Source organism: Macaca fascicularis, chromosome 3 (genome assembly GCF_037993035.2).
Source record: "Macaca fascicularis isolate 582-1 chromosome 3, T2T-MFA8v1.1".
In the NCBI taxonomy this organism is placed as follows: Eukaryota; Metazoa; Chordata; class Mammalia; order Primates; family Cercopithecidae; genus Macaca; species Macaca fascicularis.
Window position 1 is genome coordinate 179,134,806 of NC_088377.1, and position 17,054 is coordinate 179,151,859.

Below are 17,054 nucleotides of genomic sequence, written 5' to 3' on the forward strand. Positions count from 1 at the left end.
CAACATTTTGATCCATGGATGGAAACTGCAAAAATGTTTGACCTACAGAAACATCTGATATAACTCAATGTTCTTAAAGAGGTTTTGTCTAATGATAACATTATAATTTTGTTTGGTGAAAACACATTGGTCACTATAAAGCCCTTTAAAATACTTTAATGGGTCCTCAAACAGGTTCAACAATTCTTGAACTCTCCAAAATTGTACACTAGATTTGGTATGTCTGTGGGTATGTTCATTTTCCTGGACAGAAAAACCACTGCTTTCTAGATTATCAAAGTGATCTGAGATTCCCAAAATGCTGAGAAAAAAAAAAAAAAAAAAGCTATTAATTTAAAGAATCAAAAATTTAGGTCAGAGGGAATTCAGCAAAATAAGAAGATTCTGATCAGTAAAATGCCTTATGAGAATAGGAATCACCGATTCAAAGTTACCGGTAATTGTAATATCAAAACAACAAACAACAAAAGCTCTCTGAGCTTATGGCTATTCTCCTAGCAGTGGACTAAAACTAGGTCAATTTCTACATGGAAGAACTCAATTTTTTGCTTATTTCCATCCATGGTCTCTCCCAAGTGTTTGTTTTCAGTGCCTTATGTTCTTCTACTTATGTTCATTTTTATAAACAGACAGAGGAAAAATGTATTTATATTTACCATTGGATGGTATTAATAATTGAAGTTAAACAATACATCATTAATTAAAGGCATAGGAATCTGATTTTAAAAGACAATGTTACTTAAAATAATTGGATACTTTCCTGGTGACCTGAACATTAAACTGCAATTTTGGGAGTTGTTAGAAAAGCAAAAGTAGAGCTCTAACTTCTCTGAAATGCTTCCCTGAAATAGATTTGCACCCTATTTCAACTTTTTTGAAGCTCTTTCCACCTTGTTCATTTTTAAAAAGTGAGTTCTTAAAGAAAAGCTACTCACATAATAGGTTCTATGTTAAAAGTCATTTGACTTTCAATGAAAAACTGTAATTACTATCTGGGTAGATTCATAATGCAATTAAACTACTTATTTAAAAATTCTACATATATAAAATGTACAAAAGCATCAAGTCTCAAAAAAATTTGCTCTTGAATCTAGTCCATGTACATATCTATGCAGATGAAAATGCTTCACCTACATTGGGACACTAGAAATTGGAGTTTTTGAAGTCAGTGTTAAAATGATGTTCTAGTGTAGCAGATTGACAATATGCAAAATATACCTACAAAATATGCCAGCAATCTGTAAAATAAGCAACAAGAAAATCCAGGTATGAAGCACAAATGGGTGCTGAAAATATATCTCAAAGATCCGAGAGAGAATAGGAGGTGAAGAGCAGGCTAGGGACAGAAAAGTTGGTGGTGGTTGAGGTGGCGGTGGTGGATGTTGGATTTCACTTGAGTTGAGAAACAGAGCAAAAAGATAGTGAGAAAGTCTGCTTCACAAAACTGAAATTTTTGTAGGATGTGATCATCATTATCACAGACAAGCTAAGAATTGAGATGCCAAAAAATGTTCCTGTCCTGGAGGTGTTGAAATATCGTAGGGGAGACAGATCTGATGAATGAGATGGAAAAACAAGGCGAGAGATTGTATGTGATCCAGCCCCAATTAAGCAGCAAGCCCTGAGGCGGCGGAAGGCTGATGGGATGCGCACCAGCTTTGAGAGGCACGACAATCCTGGCGCCCGACTCTCACCCGCTACTCGCTGTGAGAGTTTAGGATAGTTTCTTATCCAGTTCCTTGAATACCTCATTTTAAAATGGCTACAATAATATCTAACATAAGGGTTCTTTTGAGGAATTAATGACACATAAAATGCTTAACCCATTAGCGGAAACGTGTTTATGTGCAGATAGAATTATCCGAGAGATAATTATATCTCATGCTAGGCAGCTGAGACATTATTTTACCTAAAACAATTCTGCCCTTAGTCATATGAGGGTCTCATGGGACACTGGCCACATTTCAGACCTGGTCATTTAGATGGTGCTACCCCTAACACAATACTATTTATCCATAAATACATTTGCACTCAGATTCTGAGTTTTAGAGAAAAGAAATAAACAGGGCAAATTTGTATGAGTGAACACAAAACAGGGTGGCTTTTAACAAAGGCTGAAATCACGCCATTTGTTGGTTTGATGCTTATAGGGCTTGTCTTAATCAGCAATCCAGTGCCTCTGTTCACAATATTAGATGTTATATCATTGTCTTAAATACAGGATATTGTCTTCAAGGCTGAATGTCTTCTATCACCAACAGGCATATATTTCAGAACATTTTATTTTACTGATGTCTCCCTTCCCCATTCAAGAGTAACTGCTTACTTGGTATTACCCTAGTTTCACCAAAATTAACTTATCACTTGCTAATTTGGGCCATCATTTGTCACAAAACTATACATTATTCTTATTCCTGTGATACAATTGTGATCAACCTTTTCAATGCATGTTTATTAAAGCCAATGAAATGCAAGGCATGTGACTGGAAGGTCACAAAGAATAAAGCGTGGACCATGTCTTTAAAGGGTGGCTACTACACTAGGAACCAGTCTAGATGCTCTGCATGCTTCTCTCTGGCTCCAATTCTTGGAGTTACTGTAAGTCTGATTTACCAAGTTCCAACTTCTTTTCCCAAGGGATGACTATTTTAATTATGATTTCAATTTACTTCCTGGTTACTGCCAACAGCCACCAATTTTAGAAAAAGGATTTTGAGCCAGCTTCCAAAAGAATCAGAGTTTGGTAATAAGAAAAAAAAAAAAAAATAGAAGACAGCAGAAGAAATTCACTGTTGGCAAAGCAAATAGAAGACTCAGTTCACATTTAAGAAAGCCCTTTCCTTTGAAAGTCTCAAACTTGGGGCTAAAAACCTTCGTTCTGGAGCAGTAGTTTACAAAGAGTCCTGGCGCTGATGTACAGACAAGAAGTGCCAGTAGATACAATCCTGAGTCATCCAACCCAGTTACACAGAGGCCAGCTGTCACTATGTCAAGTAGAACAGGTAGCTCTTGACTCTGGCTGTCCTTCATTCCTTCCTACTCTTAGTCTTCCACCTACAGCTTCTACCCTGACTCATCTCCACTGTCTAGCAGTGAAGGATAAGAAACACTAATCTGGACAAGCTGTCAAAAAAATCACAACCACATTTTGGTGACGGTAATTTTCCTTTTTTTTTTCTTTTTACGGTATGCTCATTTTGTGCTTCTGAGAATTTCATGTAAACACTGCTCTACTTCTGTATTAATGGTGGCTATAGATTAAATAAAGCTTAGAGTATTCCATTTTTTATTTCATCTACTGAATATTTTATACTTGATACAATTTCTCTCAGCCATATATGTTACTATCAGAATTCACAATTGGAGTGTTCAAGTCTTACATAATCATCTCCCCTAGTTTTAGGGTTACCTGGACACTGCCACAGAGATAATTTAGAAATATTAGGCTACAGTCTCAATAATAGGTTAGTTTTAACCCAAAATCTATATATGTGCAGGCTTTCTTCGTTTTGTTATTAAGAAGGCTGCATAATCTAGCTTCTACCTACCTCTCCTGCAATTCACCCCACTATTCTTCCTGAACCTCTTCTCCTACATCTAAGAGCTGACCACAGTAAAGAACTTCAGTTGTGAGAGTTTAAGTAAACTACCCAGACGTCCCAAGCTATTCAGTGGTGGAGAGTACAGACTTCTTTTACTTCAGAGCTCATGACCTCATGTACAGGGTTTTATAGCTTCTAAAGGAATTATGATTTCAGGTTTTGAGGATGAGTGAGGTTCGGTATAAATCAAGTTTGAGAGCTCAGAATTTTCTAGACTCAGCTCAAACAAAAGCAGGAAGAAAGTAAACTAGAATGATCTAAATGGATATGAAGACCTCATTCTACTCTAGTCAAAGATCTTCCACAGATTCAACTTTTATTACTTGTCAAACTAAGCCTCCTGTTTCTTACCAGACAGTTTGCTCCTGGTAGCTCAGAGTTCCTGCTCCCACACATTCTTCAGTCTTGCTGTCTTCCCACTTCCCACCACTGTGTTCCCTGCTGCCTAAGAATTCCACAGGAATATGGTAATCAATGGGAACGATAGGCAACTCCAACCCAGACATAGGAACTGAGACTACAACCATGTGAAGAAAAATTCAATTACAGATTTTGGGTAACTTTGCTGTATGCGTTATGTAATTTACAAACTTCACACAAATACAGCCAATCTTAGTATGTTTTTAGCATGTGACATATTTTTTATTTCTGTTGTGATTTTATCTTTGAAGTACCATAAAGTTTATTGCAATATTGTTTGCAAACAATGGCAACAATACTACACAACCTAAAAATGTCTATCCATAGAAACAGGGTTAAATAAACACCATGGAATAGAGTGATAATTTTTAAAGACTGAGTTAGAGTTTCACCTATTAGCAAGATGTAATTTCCATGGTACATTACCATTAAAAATAAATTGTGGTATAATATGTATAGTGTGCACATGCAAATTGTAAATACATTTTTATTTTTATTATAATTTTTATTTTTATTTTTTGAGACAGAGTCTCACCCTGTCACCCAGGCAGGAGTGCAATGGTGCAATCTCAGCTCACTGCAACCTCTGCCTCCTGGACTCAAACAATCCTTCCACCTCAGCTCCCAAGTAGCTGGGACTACAGGCACGTGCTACAGTACCCAGCTAATTTTGGGGTTGTTTTTTGTACAGACGGGGTTTTGCCATGTTACCCAGGCTGGTCTCAAACTCCTGGGCTCAAGCGATCTGCCCATGATGGCCTCCCAAAGTGCTGAGATTGCAGGCATCAGCCACTGCGCCCAGCTACATCTGTATTTTTAAGCAACAATCCCCATATATGTATTCATGTACATCTATATGCGGAACTTTATATAAATGTGGGAAAACAAAACTGCACACCATAAAGGTATACATTGGGTGGCGAGTTAAAAACCAAGCAGAAGTCTAGAATTATGTACAATATCAAAACTACAGTAAACCAAGATTATAAAACCTGGCAGATTGCAGAACACACATAGCTTATAAAAGTCAAGAGATATACCATGAAGACCTTGATATCAGAGAGAAACGCATATTGTATGGGTTAAAAATGGAGCAGGAATAAAGAGAAGCAGAATATCAGACAGGAATTCACAATTTACAGTGAAGGTGTGTAAACTTTTTATGCTCGCACATTCTTACCCTATCATGACCACATAGAAGAATATGTTCTTATGTACACAGGGTACAAATAATTCCTGCATCATGTCTATCTACACACCTTTCTCTTGTACTAAAAAAATAATAATAATGGGAGTGTAACTGAGTGATAGTGATGTTAATAGAGAGGTATTACTGAATTTTCTCTAATTCGTGTTTAAAGTAACTCTCGTTACTAATTCATACAGCTCACATCAGGTAAACATGTTCTCTGTTCTCAGAGGGCCTGGAAGACTAGTAGATTGGGTAGCCCTGGCATTAAGGATTCCTGAATTCAGGGGCATCCTCTGGCCTCTGCAGAAGGGTGAAAAGCAGTGCAATGTGAACCATGAATTAGACATGGAAGGAAATAGGAAGTAAGAAAAACAAACGGCTCCTTGAAAGAGGGCGAATATTGGTTCCAGGACAGACCTTAGCTTCATGGAAGCTCTAGGTTGGACCCGGCAATGTTCTCATCACTAAACAAGAACATGAATGGTCAGAGTATTTTTGATTTGTGAATGCTGCACATTAAACAAATGTACAGTGACCTATTTTCCAATACAGAGAAAAAATACAATCTTAAAAATATGCATCTTTCAAAAGTATCTGACAGAGTAGATACTTAAGAAATATGATTGTATGAATGCAGTTATATTTCAGAAGACAGTCACATAATTACCTGAGCTGTGCCTCTAACCATCACATCTACAGCCTTCAATGGTAATTTAGAGCCTCTAGTCTCCCCAGTCCTCTCAAATTGCATGATCAAATCAATGATTCATCAAAGAGATAAGATACTTGACTTGTCCATTTTTGGATCTGTTATTTTTCTTCATATAAATGGTGTGATTTAGATGAATGCAACTGTCATTGCTCTGTAATGTAGGCCAAATGACATAACCTTAGATATACCATGCTCCTTTCTATTTTAAATACAATAATCTAAAATTACATGCTCTTTAAATGAATAATATTAGCAAAAACCGCTCATTTCAAAAATCCCTGATACGTGAATCTTTGCTTTTGATATATGTTAATGGAAAATCTGCTTCTTGTGCTAAAAATACAGACACATGCACAAACACAAAACTGACATTCCTCATGTGTATATATTTCTGAAAGCCAACTGGCACAAATTATATAAAATTGATGAGAAAATCATCTGAACCACTATTTGGCATGCATATGCCAAAGTTACCCTTAATTTACATGCAATTGCTCATAGCTGATGCACACATAATTTAATGAAGGCACAGCAGCCCCATCACACACTCAAGTAAGTTTTCCAATTAAGCAATGTTCACCTAGTGTTGAACTATGCCTTCAATGTGAATGAAATTCTTTTTCTTTCATAAAATTGCAAAAGGACATAAACAGAAACAAAAGTTCTATGGCTTGGAAATCCCTGCCTCATTTAATAATGGTCAATGAATAATCACCTTACTTTAAACTTTCTCTTGTTACCCATTCAAACTTCTCATCTGTCTGTCCCAGCATCTCCCACACATCAGCCATCTATCCATTTAACATAATGTTGCATACAAATATGTATGTATGTCTCTAACTAAAGCCCCAAATAGACTTGCTATTGTTTATTTTAATATCTCAAAACCCCTTCACCTCAAACCTACTTTACCACCCATGACTCCTACAGTGGAGAAATACAGAAATGGCATGGCCATTCTTCAACCCAGATTTGGAAGATGAAGAAATAGTGACAGTTGCGTAGAAGATAGAAATAAGTAATATTCTAACATTTTCAAGAGTCCCTTTGTGTGAGAAAGTTCTCCATTAGCAATAATGACAACTCCAGTACTGCCTTCACTCCTCACAGACAACAGACCTGACCCTAGGCAAGTCTTATTTAATTCCTCATTTGACCCATTGCTGACAGCTTTAATCTAGTCCAAAGGAATAGCATTCTCCAAAGTTTCTAGCTGGTCCCATCCTTCTCTCTCAGGCAAGATAAATCAATTCCCAGGAAGACTCTCTAAACCTTGTTCCACTCTATCTATTGAAGGACTCTTCTGGATGCCAGAAAACAAATGGAGGAGGAAGAGATTTCAGAGAAAGGAGAGAGATGAATAAGGACAGCCAGAATAAAGAGAAAGGGGATGAATGAAATATTTATAGGAAAATGCTGTTTGCCCAGAACTAGACACAACTTTCATGGAATACAATACAGACCAGTACTCCAGAAAAGCAGGCATGTAGGAACAAAGGAGATCATAGGAGGAACAAGCAATGTAGACTCCGATCTGACCAAGAGGGTTTTTCTTTTTTTTATGAAAGTGAAAGACGCCTGTACCACCTTGAAGAATGAAAAGGCTTTTCAATAATGTTATCTCTATTTTTAAACATTCCAACCATTCTGGTACTATTTTTAAGTGAATTAATTCTTACAGAAGGTAATCACCTGGCTGAATCTATTTTTGCACCTACGGGTGAATCCTATGGTATTCACTAAAATCTCAAGTTATAATTCCTACCATTTAATGCCCCATAAAGCATCACCCTGGGAAATGGGGAAACCCGGGGTGTCTACAAAAAACCCTCTAATTGCTCCTAGTTCTCTCTTTATTCTACCGTACTACATCTATAAATGCCTCCTTCTGTTCTCCATCCCTACTTTTTTTTTTTTTTTTTTTTTTTTTTTTTTTTTTTTTTTGTTCCTCCTCTTTCTTTCTCCTTTCCCTTTCCTCGTCTAGGTCTTATACCTATCTGGGGTTGTCATTTATGTACTGAAAACCGCCAGAGTAACTCAGGGTTCCTCAAGCTCTACACTATTGACATTTGGGGCTGGATAATTCTTCATGGTAGAAGGCTTATCTGTGCATTATAAGATGTTTAATAGCATCCATGGCCTTTATCAAATAGATTTCAAAGTCTTCAGACATTGCCAAATGTCCCCCACAGGGAGCAAAATCTTCCCAGCTGGAAATCACTAGAATGGCACATCTGCCTCTATTCCTTAGTACCTTTGTGATTTGGCGTTAAGAAGGGGTATCATGATTTCGAGGGAGGAGGCAGAGAAGGAATTATCTCAAAGTAGGTGGCCTCAGAAAGCATCCTTATCAAATAAGCAGGTAGAGTCCAATTCTTATGTTAATTCTTGTTCATTTGGCAACATCAAGAATATCCTAAATCTGCAAGTGCAGTGCATTTTGCTTGTAAAACGTACTAGTTACAGGTAACATCAATGCTATTAAGATGGAGGGGCCTTTGTATTTTGACCTCAGAGATGGTGTAGGCAAGAATTTTCAACAGGCTATAAATATCTAACACATTCTTGTATAACCCATAATGCCTTATTAGGTTAAGAAGTGTCATTTTTGAGCCTCAGTGCTTTGTTGGCAATTCACTATGAATTTGGAAAAGGAAGAAACCAAAGCAATGAAATGCTTAAGTGGCGAGAAACTGCCATATGGCTCACTAATAAGGTGTCTTGGGCACATGTACACCTTTCTAAATGCTGCTTTTCTCCTGAGTTTTTTCTGGTCTTAGAAAACAGTAAGCTAAAATCTTAGCTGCAAATTAGTGAGCTGACAGGAATTTCTCAAGTTTTCAGAAATACTGGTATTAATTTATTCTCTTCACAGTTAATTCTCCAAGCATATTTAATGCCATCTCATAGACAAGAAGCTTCATTAAAAGACATTTAAGACATTTCGTTGTTCACGTTTCTTATAGCTTTTTCACCTATAACACTCCTTATTCCCACCAGAACAAACTAGGGGATTCTGATATAATCAGTTTCTGCACTAAGAAATGAAAGATTTAGTATTAAATTTCCTGCCACTCACTTTCTACATAAAAATTAATAGCACCTATATCCCATGTGTTTTATAATATGCACACCTAGAAAAAATATAAAAATCAATCCATATCTTTTCAGCCTGTCAATGGCATTTGACACTGTCCATTACTCCTTCCTCTCTGAAATACATTTCACTTTTGGCTTTCGTGATATCACCTTCTCCTTGATTTACAGCATCCTTGCTGTTCATCTCAGTTTCCATGATTCTTCTTGACCAATGGCTCTCTTGAATCTGCACTCTTCTTGACTCATGAATAAATACAGATAGAACACTGGGCCCTCATCTCTAATTGAACGCCTCCCTAAGTGATCTCCTCCGGCCTTGTAGTTTTAAGCACCATCCATCCATTTGCTGATGATTCCAAAATTTCTATCTCTGGGCCTGAATTTTTTAATGAAGTTTAATATTCATATACCCAACTGCCTACTCACCAACCCTCTTGGATCTAATAGGCATATCAAAACTAATATGGCTAACCCAGAACTCTATTTCCTATGCCTCCAACTCATTCCTCCTTTGATAATCTTAGCCAAACATGAAAGTTTATCTCTCCCAGCTCCATGCTTCAACCAGCTGTCCTCGCCCTGCTCGGGAAATTCCTCATTAGCTTCTCCCTGTGCTCTGGCCACGTTAATTCTAACACAGTCTCTTTTTCTTTCCTGTTTAATGAACAAATTCTGGGCTTCTTGGATCTTTTTTGTTCCAACCATTCCTTCATGCTCAAAGGCCCCTGCTTTTTATCACTCTGCTCACTCCTTCATTGTCCTAAGGAAAGATATGGGAAAAGGTGACACTCCTGACACTCATCCCTGATCACTGCATTTGTTATCCTGGATGTTCAGTGCACAAAACCTTTTGATATGACATTTGTAATGCAGCAGTTTTGACACCAAGATTTGACTGAAGTAAACAAAATAATGCAGCAATATTTTGACATAGTCAGAAAAATATCATTAATCCTTCTGAGTGTTATCACCAAACAATACATGTAATAAATAACTCAGTCAGCCAGGCGTGGTGGCTCATGCCTGTAATCCCAGAAATTCGGGAGGTCGAGGTGGGCAGATCACAAGTTCCGTAGACCACGAGGTCAGGAGATCAAGACAATCCTGGCTAACATGGTGAAACCCCATCTTTACTAAAAATACAAAAATTAGCCGGGCATCGTGGTGGGCGCCTGTAGTCCCAGTTACTCGGGAGGCTGAGACAGGAGACTGGTGTGAACCCAGGAGGCGGAGCTTGCAGTGAGCCGAGTTTGCACCACTGCACACCAGTCTGGGCGACAGAGCGAGACTCCGTCTCGAAAATAAATAAATAAATAACTCAGTCATATTGTAGTGTCTTATCCATCCATTGATCTCCATGAATAGTTGCAGATAGGGAATAAAAAAATGTGGTACAAAATGCCCACAGTTTAAACTCTCACACCAAAGTGACTACATTGTATAAGCCAGGAATAATAAGTAAATGTACTCTCATAAACCTAGCCAGGATAAATCTAACATATTTTGATAAAGTTGTAAAGGTTCAAAATGTCTAAGAGGAAAAAGTATAAACTCTGAAAAAAAACCATATCCTCATAGTATTATAACTACTACTGCCAATTGTTAGAGATCAGCTCTTACCTTTAAAAGCACTATGCTTTTTTTATTTTAATTTTTACTTTAAGTTCTTGGGTACATGTGCAGGATTTGCAGATTTGTTACATAGGTAAACATGTGCCATGGTGGTTTGCTGCACCTATCAACCCATACCCTAGGTATTAAGCCCAGCATGTATGAGCTATTATTCCTAATGCTCTCCTTCCTCCCACCCCCACAATAGGCCCCAGTGTGTGCTGTTCTCCTCTCTGTGTCCATGTGTTCTCATTGTTTAACTACCACTTATAAGTGAGAAGATGTGGTGTTTGGTTGTCTGTTCTTGCATAAGTTTGCTGAGGATAATGGCTTCCAGCTCCATCCATGTCAGTGCAAAGGACATTATCTCATTCCTTTTTATGGCTGCATAGTATTCCATGGTATATATGTACAACATTTTCTTTATCTAGTCTATCATTCATGGGCATTTGTGTTGATTCCATGTCTTTGTTATTGTGAAAGCACTATACTTTTTAAAATAAAATTTATACCTAGACAGTGGCTCTGGGTAAATATGCAAATAGTCACTCTGATGAAAGCTGTGCTCTATCTAAAAAACTAGGTGGAAATTTGTCTTCTAGTGGTTGGTAAAAACAGTCTAGAAGAAGTTCATTTTGTTTTTGTTTTTGTTTTTTTTCTTAATGTAAACACATCCTAAGTGACTTCTCTTCCTTTCAAGGCCAGACAGAGGGAAGAAAGAACTCTGGAAGTGTGGGATATGATGTTTGAGAAATAAACATACAAGTAAGAACACAAAGACCATTCCTGCCATTAAGCCTGAAGATAAGCTGCTTCAGCCAAGGGCAGAGTATGATTGGTAGGGGAAGAAAGCTACCTAGAAGGCTACAAGGTACAGGTTTTCTTTAAATTGTTGTGTTTTCTATTTATGCTAAAGGATGTTAAATTGGAAATTTCAGGCATAGGAAAATAGACACAAAAATCCAAAGTGAAGTGCTAAACCAGGATTTACACATTTATAAATTTAGGCAGAGTTACATTCCTCCCCACATGGAAGTATAAAGGGTTTGAAGAGATTTATTTGGAGAGAATTGTTGGCATGCTGTGATTCCCACATAGCTTTCCTCTTAACAGGGCAGGGTAAGGAGACTCTCAGATAAAAGGGCTTTAATGAGACCAGTTGAAGAGCTTTGTTTGGGCTCCATGCAGTCTGGAGTAATACGGTGTGCTAGGATCTACATCATGTCTGAGAAATCTAATGGGTAAGAAGATGGCTGAAGAGATCTCTGCATCACAAGCAGGATGAGGAAGTTGGAAAGAAACTGCATCCCCAAAGTCTGCTGGGACAAAGAATAAGAGTGCTCTCCTACGGACTTTATATGGGCCATAGAGAGAGGCAGACTGAGTTTATTAGATTGTCCAAAAGACCAGGATGAACCACTCAGATTACATTTTAAAACTGTTGCTTGATGGTTCTAGGAAGCAGGGAATTCTCTTTTTCTGGAGGTGACGGAAAAAACATAGTCCTAGTGGCTAAAGGCAGTCATCTTGGACCAAGGTCATCTAAGCCAGAAGTAAAATTGACAGGAAGAGGAGAACAAAACAGAAGGACCAGCAGGAAAGTGGAGAGTGAGCCATGACCAAATGGGATGAGAAATCCACTTTGATCTGGACTTTTTGCTTATGTGAACCAAGAGACCCTTTCCCTGAAGCTAGTTTCAGCTGAGTTTTCTGGTATTTGTTACCGAAAGCACTCAATGTTATAACCTTTTCTAACTGATCTAGGAGAAAATCCACAGTCCAAATTTGTGCTAGACTAGGGTGGTCCAAAATCAGGAAAACACAAAAGAATCAGAATACCATTTTCACTAGGTTTTTAGAATGAACTCTATCCCTTGGGAAGATGTGAACTCTAAATCAAAATGAGACATTAATTGAAAGATGGACTTCATTTGGCCGGAAGGTAAGAAACAAGGAGAGTCAATTATTTGTTACCTGGTAATGAACTCTCTGGGAGCCAGAAGAAACTGACTGTAGGTCCTAATGAGAAAATGGAAAAAAAAAATCCATACCTTAAAATTAGTTTGAAGAAGCTGCCCCACAACTCGATCTCGACTGAACTCCCAATTTACTATTATTATGCTCATCTGGAAAGTATCCAACACACCCAAATTCATAAAGGTTAAATAAAGAAGGTAATGCCAGAAATCATAAAAGCAAACCAAGTTGGACTGAGAGAAGGTCATTAAGCTATTGAAACCCGTAAGTCCTACATAGTGTTTACAGGTAAGTGATATATTATTATTTCAATCTCCTATAGAGGAGACCAGAAGTAAAAGATAGGCAATTTTGTTCTAGTAAATGGGGATTATATTTAATTTGCATGTGAACTTTAGGCTTATGAAGGCGGCTTTGGAAATCCCCTTAAACAATTAGGAAGCTTTTCTTTACCTTAGACCAGATACATACTGTCATGGTAACTGTTTATACTGATAAGTCGCTTAGCAAATAGGGGTTTTCATAGACTACAAAGAGAAAAATCACCAACCACCTCCACATTATCACGAAGTGCAAATTAACAGGGTTGAAATTAATGAGGTTTTACTGGCAGATTGTGAAAGCCTGACTCCTTTCATAAAGTTTTATAACGAACTTGTCACCATTGTCATGCCTCCTAGGCTTCCTTGCTAATGAGTGTCATGATTCAATTTATAGATGTCAGCAATCCTGGGTACCTTTGTCCTTACACCTATTTCCCACAGCGTTTCATCAAAGTACTTTCCATTAGTTTTAAGAACTTTTCCTCTTTATATGTTGAGTTGCCTCTTTTTAAAAAATCCTACTTTCGGCCGGGCGCGGTGGCTCAAGCCTGTAATCCCAGCACTTTGGGAGGCCGAGACGGGCGGATCACGAGGTCAGGAGATCGAGACCATCCTGGCTGACACGGTGAAACCCCGTCTCTACTTTAAAAAATACAAAAAACTAGCCGGGCGAGGTGGCGGCGCCTGTAGTCCCAGCTACTCGGGAGGCTGAGGCAGGAGAATGGCGTGAACCCGGGAGGCGGAGCTTGCAGTGAGCTGAGATCCGGCCACTGCACTCCAGCCTGGGCGGCAGAGCGAGACTCCGTCTCAAAAAAAAAAAAAAATCCTACTTTTAGTTGAATATTGGTACAATAAACATGCTATTCAGTTAGTTAAGTTGGATTTTAACAAAGTCAGTTCATCAATCATGTATTAATATTATTCTACTGTGAAGTCTTGTTAACAAAGCTCTACAAGTGTTAATTTTAAAAAAAAAGGTAAAAAGGTTTGGTACCAATTATGATTCATTTTTTTCATTACAGGTTTCTGGAGTGAGATTCCACAGCAAAATACAAACATTATTTTGGGAAATGAGATACTAGAAGTTTGGGAACATATTAATAGAATTGGACCTGAGTCACTAAAAATTCATATATTTTAACTTGTTTAAGTCGCTATCCTCAGTCAAAATAGCTTAACAAAGCCGTAAGTATAAAATTCGTTGACCATCTTTCTCTCATCCATATCAGTATTCAAGATTTGTCATCTATTTCTCAAAATCGGTAATTTCTCACATCACTATGTGCCTCCCACCTGAATTTATTTCCACCAAGAGAAACAGAATCAAATATTCAGGGATAAGAGGTTACAATTCAGAGTGATTTTAAACAGTATGTATTGACTTTATTTACAATCTTTACCTATGTATAACATGTTGACCGGGACAGAGTTGCTTATCAAGGGGTATCAGCTGGGTACCACCCAACAGCTGTAAAAATACAAATGTCTAGGCCACACCAAGAAAAGTGGCTCTAATATACATCTTTCATCAAAAAACAATGATAAAGAAATCGTCATTTATGCTTTTTGCAATTTGTGGAATGGAGACAGTTAAAACTCCCCCTCAAATTTTTGCAGAAACCACCAACAACAATTGTAAGAATGAGTTTGGGTCTCCTGGCTTTGCTGGTGCAGTTCACATTTGGGAGTGCCATATATTGTGGTCACTTCCACTCTGTTTCTCTAAAGCAAGACCAGATTGAGAAAAAAAAAAAAAATAGATTATTCTTTGTGTTCTGACAAATTACTATGAAATGTAGAGGATTTTTGTTTCCTACAGAAGTTTTATTTATTTTTTTGTTTACAAAATCTAGCTGTCTCTGACATAAGTGTCAGACACAAAACATTACATATCACTGTTTTCTTTCATAATTTAGCAGTCCCTGTTGAAATTCTGAACATCTCAAATATACAGGTATGTGTCTGGTAAGATGACAAGTTCCAAGCTATAGTTACAGAACACACCAGGGCAACAGCACCCTGTAGTTAAACCAGTCAATGCTTTCCCATTTCAACTATCTGAGGAGTGAACAACAGAGACAGTGGGAGAGGGTGACATACAGCGTATGCTTGAAGGACAAAGCCACCACATTTCCATTTCCTCTCCAAATGCATCATTTCAGAAGCAAATATGTATGGCTGGTAATTGTTTACAAAAATGGGAAGTTGAGAATAAGAAATGGGCTAAATAAACTCACCTCCTGTAGGCGGTCTATGTACATACGGCAAGTCTCCAAATCACAGTCTCCACGCACAACTAGAATACCCAGAGGTATCGCTAAGGGTGAAGGAAGAAGAAAAATCTAAAATAACATATTTGATTTTTCTATATCAGCATAAATGTGTTTTTCATGGTTAAAAAACAATCTCATAAATATTATGGGTTTAGATAATGTCCATAAAAAGAAAGAAGTACTTTCTCCTTATACCTTTTTTATTATTTCAGTCTCTTCTTGTTTGCAGTTGTCACACACTTCCCTAGCATGATCCATGTTGCCCCTTGCCAACTGTCCTTCATCTCATTGTATTTCAGTGGCCCTGAGATGAAGTGAATTGTCACGGTAACGATGGACTGGCAGAACAGGGAGGCTGCTCATGGCCAGTTGATAATTGTACTTGCATTTTTTATGCTTATGCATAAATTTATGCTTGCATTTGTAATAGACAACATGAGGACGTAGTGCCAGAGAGGAATTAAAAATTGAGGATTCTGAACACTTAATCCTTCCCTTCCTGAATGCAGAGAACTTCATCTTTTTGTCTGTCTACAACAGCTTCCTATTTATGAGACTTGAGCTACTCAAGGCACTGTTGCTACCTGGTGGCCAACACTAGAACTAAAGGCATAAAATGTTAGAAAGAAAAGAACAAAAAACAACTTCTAGAAGAGGCAAATCCAACTAATGTAAAGGATGGCCAGTGTAAGTGTGGTAACAGCAGGATCTCAGAAAACAATAAGACATGACTAAGTTACGCACCTTATAAAATATCCTACTTAGGTAGTGTCAAACACACACAGTGGCTTTAGTGTATAGAACCTACTTCAGATATAATCACAAGAGTCCTGAAATACTGAAAAACAGTCTTCTTTCCAAAACTTAAAAAAAAAAAAAGTATCTACAAATTTCTTGTTTTAAAAGTACAATTACACTATTAAATCCATGATTTAACATAAAACTTTCAAAATTTTGAATTAACCAACTGGAAAGTAGCAAGCAAATGATAAGGCAGTGGTGTTCTCTAATAATTTTTTACAATCATTCACTCATTGAGTGTATTTTTAAAGCCATCATCAATAAATGTGTCTGAAAATACAAAGTACTAGAACCTTAAAAATTCATAATACACAGAAGAAGATACATTTAAAATGCATAAAAAACCTTGAAGAATCTCCAAGTAGTAGAGAAGGCATATATATAAACAAAAAAAATAATAAGTATAACACAGACCAAATTAAATGCATGAACTTAGTCATTTGAAAACTATAGGAAAGAGGGGCTAATTCTTGCCTAGGCGGAGGGGTAGATTTTAGGCTCTCTGAAGAACATGAAGCCTCATTTGATGTTTTAGCTGGAGGAGCAAAGGTGGTCTAAAGAAAAAAATATAGTGTTTGTATCTCAATGTTACCTCCTAGATTGGTTTCTGCTAGGGAGACCTAATCAAACCCACTACCCCATTCCTTTATGTTTCTAAAATCCTGCATACATAAATCTTTAAGGCATCCAAGATTTTGTGGAACTATGGAAGCCTGTGAGTGAGTGTGGATTGTTTACCTTCACTTCCCCAATGCCTAGTAAAGAAATGGCAGATATTCAATAAATGAGTATAAAAAGGAGGAGGAAGATGGGCTTAATGACTGTTTGTTTGCAAAAGAGAAAGTCTGTCTTTCAGGTGCAAGTCACCTTTCCAGGGTAGACAAGAAGCAAGGTAAGCAAGAGGCAGTCAGCAGAGGATAAGGAGCACTTTTGTAAGCATCACATCTTTGGGAGAGTAATAATCATTCTAAAAGAATATTTATCCTTCTTTTAAAAGATAAAAAGCAGCATCAAAAAGTTTTCAGCATGGCACTCATGCCTCTT

General features: G+C 37.5%; 1 protein-coding gene across 31 annotated transcripts in view; it reads right to left on the reverse strand.

Annotated features, from left to right (window-relative positions):
- Positions 1-17,054, reverse strand: part of DGKI (diacylglycerol kinase iota) — a 459,668-nt gene that overhangs the window by 81,815 nt on the left and 360,799 nt on the right. For 25 of the 31 annotated variants that reach the window (XM_015448096.4, XM_065542619.2, XM_015448091.4 and 22 more), the window contains 2 exons: positions 15,174-15,253; positions 12,611-12,655 (listed from right to left, as the gene is read on the reverse strand). In XM_015448096.4, the coding sequence (XP_015303582.2) occupies positions 12,611-12,655; positions 15,174-15,253 (125 nt within the window). The remainder of the gene's footprint in view (positions 1-12,610; positions 12,656-15,173; positions 15,254-17,054) is intronic. The other 6 variants (XM_065542618.2, XM_074036057.1, XM_074036053.1 and 3 more) reach the window with 1 other exon arrangement.